Source organism: Myotis brandtii, unplaced genomic scaffold (genome assembly GCF_000412655.1).
Source record: "Myotis brandtii unplaced genomic scaffold, ASM41265v1 scaffold668, whole genome shotgun sequence".
Taxonomy (NCBI): domain Eukaryota; kingdom Metazoa; phylum Chordata; class Mammalia; order Chiroptera; family Vespertilionidae; genus Myotis; species Myotis brandtii.
Window position 1 is genome coordinate 493,559 of NW_005370597.1, and position 9,464 is coordinate 503,022.

A 9,464-nucleotide genomic window follows, 5' to 3' on the forward strand; every position below is an offset into this window, starting at 1 on the left:
CAGAGTCTTTGCAGCTGTGATATTTTCGCTCTCATTATATTATATGCTTTACTTTCAGTTATACAGGGTGGAGAAAAAGTAGGTTTACAGTTGTGAATATATGAAACAAAGTTTATTCTTGTATTGTTATTTATTATATTATTTTCCATATGAACAACTATAAACCTACTTTTGCCCAATCCTGCATATGCCAGAAAATGCCACAGATTTTCAAAATGCTCTCTTATTATCATCTCTACAAGATGATTGAAAATGATATTTTGACACATCTTTTAAACAGCTCCATCTAATGTCATTGGACAGAGATTCTGACTCCTCCCTTCTGGTTTTTCAGTGGCCTCAGATCCTACTGGATTCCAGAGCTCTGTGTGATGATTTCAACTCCAAGGAGCAGCATCCGAAATGAAGCTATAGATTGTTTGGTGGACAGATAAGCCAAGAAGGAAGAGGGGGATGTTGTGACTTGGAGAGGTGGCAAGCATGCCATCTTTTGACAGAGAAATAAACTTAGAAAAATAATCATGGAAATGAAGAAAGAAAACATGTAGAAGATGAAAAGAATAGCATTAGAGATAGAAATTTCCAACAGGTAAGAAACTGGGTAACAAACCTCTACAATGCTAAAGAAAAATCTTGCTAATGTGTTTTTCAAATGTTTATTTTGTATTAAAACAATCCCATTTAAAAATATGTGATTTAAAATAATAAAATAAAATATGTGAAGATTATTAAAAATTAGAACTATCCTATTTTCAGGCCTAATTATACCAGCTGTCTTCTTGTTTATATGATCTGAAAAACAACCCCATAGCTTTAGAATACACTATTTCTAAAGGAAATCATCAAATGCTAGTATTAGCACAATGGGGTTTTAATTACTTTCTGTTTATCTGTTTGTAAGTAAACTTAAAAACCTGGTATTTTTTTTCCATTGGCAGAATTTAGTTCTTCTTTCTTGATACATTTAATGTGTTATTATTTTAAAGAATTAAAAACCTCAACATCCCTATAATGATAAGCTCAGTCATTAACCTTCATAGAAAATTAAAGCCAATTCAGACAATCTGTGTTGGCTTCATTTTAAAAGTAACTATTAGACTTTTGAAGATGAAATGTGTACATTTTTCACTAACACTTTTTGTGGACTCAGGCAATTGTCAAATTCAAGGAAAAATGGATAAACTATCTCCAGCAGAGAAAATCAAAGTACATGTAATAAAAGAACAGATGAGTCAAATGTTATCCCCAAATCTCAAGTGTGCAGCACACACTGCTGCAATACATAAACATGAAATTGTATTTTTTGGAATGGGCGAATAGTTGACTAGGATAAGGAGTTTGCATGATGTGGAATAACTAGGCCAATTACACTTTTAATAAGGCTGAAAGAGAGTAGGCATTTGTTTCTTGATGCTTCTTGTGGTTACTTAATATAGTCCTTTGTTCTTAGGGAATGCTCTAAAATGTATCTTTACAGAGATTCTAGTTCTATCTGTTTTCATGGGGGACAAAAGATTAATTGTTTTTTTAATAGGCAATGATGACATAAACTAGCAATATTACTTTGCATGTGGTTTAAAAAGCAGAAGTCCTGGCTCTGCTACTAACTATACAACCATGAGAAAGTCACTGGGTCTTAGTTGCTAGTGACTTAGTTGTCTACTCCAGATAGAATTAAAGTATCATTCCTATCAAAAGTAAAGGACCACTGTAGAGATCAAGTGAGACAGAACTTGTCAGCACTTAAATTCTTGAGTGAATTAATGAATGGGGTAGTATTTTAAAAAATCATTAAGCTCTGCAATGGGGGAAAAAGGAGACATATGTAATACTTTCAACAATAAAGAATTTTTAAAAAATCATTAAGCTCTAAACAAGCATGAGGTGATATTTGTATAAACACAACCATAGAGTCTATATTCTTAGAGGTTTAAAAAAAAGGAGAGAGAGTTCTAGTGGGTGGGAGGGAGAGGGGATGCTAGCAGTGTGGTCTTGTTGTGTTTTGGGATCATTACATACATACTTGGGGAGTGGGAATATAGAAAATTTCACTTTGCACAAAGCCACAGACTCCCTGAAGTTACATAAAGAATTTTTTAATATAAAAGAAATAGAAAATGTCCTACTCACCTGCTTTTATTTTTTTAAATATATTTTTATTGATTTCAGAGAGGAAGGGAAAGGAAGAGAGAGATAGAAACATCAATGATGAGAGAGAATCATCCATTGGCTGCCTCCTGCACCCCCACACTGGGGATTGAGCCCGCAACCTGGACATATGCCCTGACTGGAATCAAACTGTGACCTCCTGGTTCATAGATCAACGCTCAACCACCAAACCACACCGGCCAGGCTACTCGCTTGCTTTTAATATTAAGAGCAAGAAATACAGAAATTTCTTGTAGTTTTCCAGGTCAAAACACCACAGCACCAAATGAAATATAATACATAATCTAACATATACTTTAGTTTTTCTGGGTTATGGATAATTAAGGGAAAAGGTGAAATAGAAGAAAATGAGACAACAGATAGGTAGAAAGAGAAGAAAACTATGAGAGGTAAAGAAAAAAACACAGAGAAACCAAAGGACAGACACATGAACTCTATCCCTAACCCTACACACTCCCCCAAAAAAGAGTTATTGGAATAGAGACATAGGAAAGGACACACACTAACAAGAAGACATTCAGAAACAAAAATAAATATGCATCTATTTATTTACATGATGGAGTAATGCTCTTATTTCAGTCATCTTGAAACTCTGAAACAAAGAGTACCAAAAAATGTGTAATGTAATATTGTACTTTTACACAAAAGTACAGGAACCAGTTCAAGGCATCTACCGCATGAGCTAGATACAATGAAGTTGAAAGTTTAAGATTACCAACCTCTGCCATTTGCTAAACTTATTTTTGGGCAAAATATCAATTGGTAACTAGAGATCTCACATTCCTGGTCATTTCCAACCAAATAAACCAAAGATGAACTTTCCTAAAATAAAAATGTATCCCAACATTTTGTTTATGAATCAAAGCTTGGCATTATTTTGCTTCCAGATAGACAGTATTCAATATTATAACTTAATAGATATTAATTATGTAAAGTGTAAATCCCACATTGCCATTGAAAGTCTATATTGGGGTTTTCCTGTTAATCTTCTCTGTATTGTGTAGAAGGCACTGGATAATGTAAACTCCAGCACTCCCCTTTGATTCTTTCCCACATGAGGCCCATTAGACCCTCTTCTGACTTTTCTGAGCTCTATAGCAATTTATAGACTGGGGAGCTAATTTGTACTTTGCTACTAATCAACACAGAGAGTAAGGGGGCTCTACAAAGTTACAGACCTGCTGTTACAGGGAGATGAGTGATTCCCATTCACTCAGCCCAGACAACCCAGATCAACAAGAATGGGCAACACATGGGTTCCCACTGTTTACTCCCATCTCTATTACCAATCTGCTAGGAGCTCTGCAAAACTGTATGAATTTCCATATCTGTAAAGAGAAAACTATTATTCAGACCTACCTTTGCAGGATTCATAGGAAGCATTTCTTTCTTGTAGACAATAAGGGCTGGAGTGGGGGGAAGAGAGTACAAGACTCTGCTGCTTTTGTTTGGCTTTAGCTAAGTGTCTAGGACCTTTCTGTACTTTGGTTTCGGTCTACGAAATGGATTAAATATAATTTTTTTAAAAAACACAATCCCACCTCTTGCCAGCAAATCTAATGTTGGAGAAATAAATAGTACTGCAGATATGAAAGCACTCGTGGCTCTCTGGAGGACTCAACAAGGATAATAACAACAATACTAATAAGCACTTGAATTTGCACAGTGTTTAAGTTTATAGGATTTTTTAACATATTATTTCATTGGTTCCTATACCAAAGTGTAAAAGAGGGAGGACATTTTTAAAAATTTCATTTGAAAGATGAAGAACTTGAGGCCCAAAATCAAAACAGCTAGTTAGTAGCAGGACTGACAGAAGTCTAGTGCTCATTCTAGCCTACCAAACTGTACATGTAGTTATTGCCTATTTCCTTTTCATTCCTTTTTTCCTCCAAGTGAAGCTTGCTTGGTAGAAGGTCTCTAATAAACAATCAAAGCTTTCTATTTCTCATTTATAGTTCTGGTCCACTGACTGTCATAAAGAACTTAAATCTGTCTTGACATTCCCCTTCAGCCAATACCTGTAAACTCTAGGGCTGCTGAACCCCTGAATCATCCAAGCCCTAAACCTTCATTTCAAAAACCACTGTTTTTTATTTTAAATGTTGCTATTTCTACTTACCACTGTACCACATCTGAGCCATAGATAATTTCCTTGGGTCTTTCTTTATAAAATATATTGTCTTTATCAACAGTTTCTATTAACCTGTGGTATTTTTATGGTGCTCCTTATTGTTAAAAACATGACAGACATAGGTATTCTTAAGGTTATTTCTTTGCAGTAAGAATCTGCTAAGCCTTTGAACTCAGAGAGAATGTGAAAGCAAGCCAGGGTAATTTCAAACAACAAATAAAAGTCTGTTCTCTTTCATTACTATTGCTCAGCTTCCTTTATCAATGTTATTTATGTTTTCCTCAAATTCCTAAAGAATAAAGCAAAATGAAGGGTATTTTTTGCCTTTGCCCTTTTCAGTGTGTCCTCTTTGGGCCAGAAATCTAAGCACTAAGAATGGCAGGGGGATCACCATGCCTGTTGTATATCCTGGTATGAATAATTCCACTGAATATGACCACCCTAAGCCATGCTCAACCATAGGATCAAGGCCCCTTTTCCTCTAGAAGTCAGAAGAAGGGAGGGAGAATTGGAGAATGCTTTCTAAATAAAATTAATTCTGAGTAATAGCTCACTGAGCACTAGCTTACCCCTTTGCCTTGATCTCTAGAATCTGAGCTGTGTACCTAGAAACTGCTTGTGCAGAGTATGGCTTTAGCTCCAGAGAATGAAAGAAGTACCAAAAGGAGGAGTCATATGCTATTCCATACCAGGCATGATCTGTGGCTGTAGGCCCCCCCCTCCCCCAGAATAAACTAGCTCTGGGCAAGGGAGATGACAAATTTTATTCAGCACACATACACTGAACACCTACTCTATGCGCTATGTGGGGAACAAATTCAGTTGCATGTTTTCATTTAATCCTTATAATGACCAAACAGACATTTTAATCCCCATTTTACAGATAATAAAATTGAGCAGAAAGGCTAATTAATTTATGCCAAAGTCATACAGACACCAAGTTGTGATGCTTCAACTGGAACTCAACTCCAAACATACTGCTTCTGGCTTCCACAACACACACACACAAGACCGAAGGTGACAGGGATGGAAATGTATATTTGGGCTGCCTTATACAGTTGACAGGATGCTGTCACATATCCTTATTCATCAGCTCTAAAAACTACGCTGGTAGAACAAAAATAAAGCACTCTGAGATGAGAGGGAGGCCAGGATATAGAGAGACACTGGATATCTACCTATGTCCTCTCAGGGAAACTGTTCCACCTATAGAACTGTCCAGTTTGTTAAGAACTTACATTAATATTCTGCATTGTGTTTAATTTTTTAGGATTTTAAGAGCATACACAAGTCATTCATGCATTTTCATCAAGCACAGACAAAGATCAACGAAGATTAAATCCTACTAATCACTCCTTGGAAGTCTCAGAGCAAGTACTTCCCAAGAACTGGTGGTCAAAATATTCACCCACAAAACAAGTAAGCTTAGAAAAGCTTTCTCATAACCCTGACAAAATGGAACTTTCTTTAAACCATTCAGCACCTAATAAAACCAATATAAAGAGCAACAACTCTGCATTTTTCTACTTTGAGTCCTGTCCACCCCCTTCTCTAGCCTTGCTCCTATTACTCATAGCCTACACTGTGGTCTTAATTGTGGGCCTTTCTGGAAACCTCTCTCTCATCATTATCATCTTCAAGAAGCAAAGAGAAGCTCAGAATGTCACCAACATACTGATTGCCAATCTCTCTCTCTCTGACATCTTGGTATGTGTTATGTGCATCCCTTTTACTGTCATCTATACTCTGATGGACCACTGGATATTTGGAGATACCATGTGCAAACTCACTTCCTATGTACAGAGTGTCTCAATTTCTGTATCCATATTCTCACTTGTGTTAATTGCTGTTGAAAGATATCAGCTGATTGTGAACCCCCGTGGCTGGAAGCCCAATGTATCTCATGCCTACTGGGGTATCACCTTGATTTGGCTGTTTTCCCTTCTGTTGTCTATTCCCTTCTTTCTGTCCTACCACCTCACTGATGAGCCTTTCCACAACCTCTCTCTATCCACTGACTTCAATACTCACCAGGTGGCCTGTGTAGAGAACTGGCCCTCCAAAAAGAACCAGCTCCTCTTCACTACCTCCCTGTTTATGCTCCAGTATTGTGTCCCTCTGAGCTTCATCCTCATCTGCTACCTGAAGATTATTATCTGCCTCCGTAGGAGAAATGGAAAGGTAGACAGAAAGAGAGAAAATGAGAGCCGGCTCAATGAGAACAAGAGGATCAACACAATGTTGATCTCCATTGTGGTGACGTTTGGGGCCTGCTGGTTGCCCTTGAACATCTTCAATGTCATCTTTGACTGGAATCATAACGTGTTGATGACCTGCCACCATGACTTGGTATTTGTGGTTTGTCACTTGGTTGCTATGGTTTCTACATGCATAAACCCTCTCTTTTATGGTTTTCTCAACAAAAATTTCCAAAAGGACCTGGTGGTGCTTATTCACCACTGCTGGTGCTTTACACCTCGGGAAATATATGAAAATATTGCCATCTCCACTGTGCACACAGATGAATCTAAGGGATCATTAAGATTGGCTCCTACATCAACAGGTATATAAAAATTGTTAACACTTAATACTAAAGCCCTTCTTGAATGGGAGATGAAGAGTTAATGGATGAGGATAGGGCAAGATTCATAAAGAAGAAGCCAAAACCAAATAATAAAAAAAGCAACTTCATACTACCCAGTTTTGTTTTAGGCCAAACCTATCTGTCATCTCTCTCTCTCTCTCTCTCTTCCTCTCTCCTGCCCATCTTCCCTTCCTCTCTCCTTCTCTCTCTCTCTCTCTCTCTCTCTCTCTCTCTCTCTCTCTTTCTCTCTCTCTCTCTCTTATCCCCCCCCTCCCCCCCTCCCCCCCACCCCATCTCATACACACACCCCACTCCTTTTGTCTTAGGAGAATAACTCAAGCAACTTAGCTTCCATCATTTGTAGCAAAGAATGAAAGTGAAAAAGCAAGAGAGGTAAGCAGTGCCAACTGCTGGAGAACAAAGTTCCCAGATACTATTATTCAATGGAATATCCACAGAGTCATTACTAATGATATGTCTAGTAAAAACAATGCTTTAGTGTTGAAGCAATTTCTTATGGATATGGAAATTATAACTTTCAACCATGTAATTGGCAAACTCAGAAAGCCCCCATCATAATTTATTAATTAGCTAACAAAATAAGTATGGATTGAAAATTAAAGGAACGGTTTGAACTTAATATTTAAACTAAGTATTACAATTATCATTTATTCCAGTAACTAAATCAGATTCTTTAGTTTATGATAACACCACATTTTCTTCACTAACAATGCTATTAGCACCACTAGAACTGGCCACAGACTCTTTTACATTCCAATTATACTAAAAATCACATTGACTAATTTATTAATGGCCAATGTAGATAGAACCTTCATTTCAGAATGGCTTTTTATCCTTAATTCTTTATGCATATTAAGTAGAGGTCATTATGACTCTATCATTGGGCCTGAGGGAAGTCACAAGTAGCACTTCTATAATTAGCACCAAATTTTTTAAATCTCTTGTAAATGTTATGACAAAAATTTTTTTAAATCCCTCATCCCCACAGTCACTTATTTTGGAGAATTAGCTATATTGTTTTCAAAAGGATACCAAGCTACTGTTCAAATAGCCATTGGCTCAGTGACTCCCACTAAATCATGACCAGCTTTATATCTTTTGATAACTATCCCTTATACTATTACATTTGAGGTGCAGCTTACTTATATGTTTAAAATGTAACTGTATTTTCTTTTTTCTTTTGAATAAAAAGTAATGTTTCTCTGAATACCTATGATTTTTCCATTGTGTTTTTTTTATTCTTGCACATTAGCCTACATGTTTTCCACTCCTGAAAGATCTCTTTCTCTATCTCCCTCTCTTTTTTTAAAATTATTTTTTAAAAGATATATTTTTATTTATTTCAGAGAGGGAGGGAGAGAGAGAGACAGAAACATCAATGATGAGAGAGAATCATTGATTGGCCACCCCTTGCACTCCCCCTGCACGCCCCACACTGGGGATCGAGCCCACAACCCAGGTATGTGCCCCTACCAACCAACCTCCTGGTTCATAGGTAGATGCTCAACCACTGAGCCACGCTGGCTAGGCACTCCCTCTCTTTCTTTTTGCTCTCCTCCCCTCCTCCCTCCCTACTCTCCGTTTTTTCCTTCTCTTCAGGATTTCTATTCTCTCTGTTATATCACTTTGGGAAAAATTAATAGCAAAAGCATCACAAGACACTAAAATGAAATGAAATGTAACAGTCTCACAAAATTAACTGCAAATAAAAACTCTTATCTAAAAACCAATTCAAATGATGTCAACTTAGAATCTTAAAGGTACAGGACTATAGTCACTTAGACCAGAAAGCAGTCAACTCTCCCTAGATATGTTTTCTCTTTTGACAGACAGTGATTAGTGCTATAGTTAAGACTAATGGAATATCTTCCTTGATAAAGATATATTGATTCTAATTCCCATTACTACAATGATTCTGATCAAGCCACTGAAAGCAGGAACGAGCTTTCATCAAACTCTGCTACTACCCCCTCTCCTGACCCCTACATATATACCCAGGCTCCTGCAACCCTGGTCTCTACACTAACATTAAGAAGAAATCTCTAATCTATGATTAAATATTATGGTGTTCTTTCTGGCTCCATGAGAAGAGATTTTTCATTTTCCTACAAAACTGTTTTATCTTTTTTTCTGAACTTTCCTTGAGCTCTAATGAAACAAAAGTCATTAATGATATAACTATCAATAACAGTCTTTCTTGTGTTTGTTTTTATCTCAAAAAAGTAGTGAATTAAATCTACTTTTTAATGAATGTCTTTATCCTTAAAGGGCTTACATTCTGACAGGTAGTAGAGCACAAGTCAGTAAGTAGCTATTTGAGAAGGTATAATGGAAATATAAACAAAGTGTTGTAAGGGCCCAGTGGGGGTAAAACTCATTTTTGAGAGAAAACAAGGAAAATTTTCAGGAAAGTCAATCTTATTTTCTGTTTTTGCAATATTTGTGGATGGTTCACACCAATATGGTCTACTGTTGAATCTCTTAGTAAATAAAATAAGGCCTCATTTTCTCACTGGCCTCTCCCCAGTTGTCACATGGACCTGTCTGTATTCTCCT

The 9,464-nt window shown here is 36.8% G+C and overlaps 1 protein-coding gene across 1 annotated transcript; it reads left to right on the plus strand.

The window, feature by feature from the left end:
* The first annotated feature begins 532 nt into the window (after positions 1 to 532).
* On the plus strand, positions 533 to 7,036 carry LOC102261344 (neuropeptide Y receptor type 6). Its single transcript, XM_014529057.1, has 2 exons — positions 533 to 589; positions 5,574 to 7,036. The coding sequence occupies exon 2, from the start codon at positions 5,759 to 5,761 to the stop codon at positions 6,872 to 6,874; it is 1,116 nt and encodes a 371-aa protein (XP_014384543.1). The 5' UTR covers positions 533 to 589; positions 5,574 to 5,758; the 3' UTR covers positions 6,875 to 7,036.
* Positions 7,037 to 9,464: the final 2,428 nt, after the last annotated feature.

Coding starts and splice junctions, on each gene's coding strand:
- LOC102261344 (XM_014529057.1), top strand. CDS start 5,759: ATGGAACTTTCTTTAAACCATTCAGCACCTAATAAAACCAATATAAAG.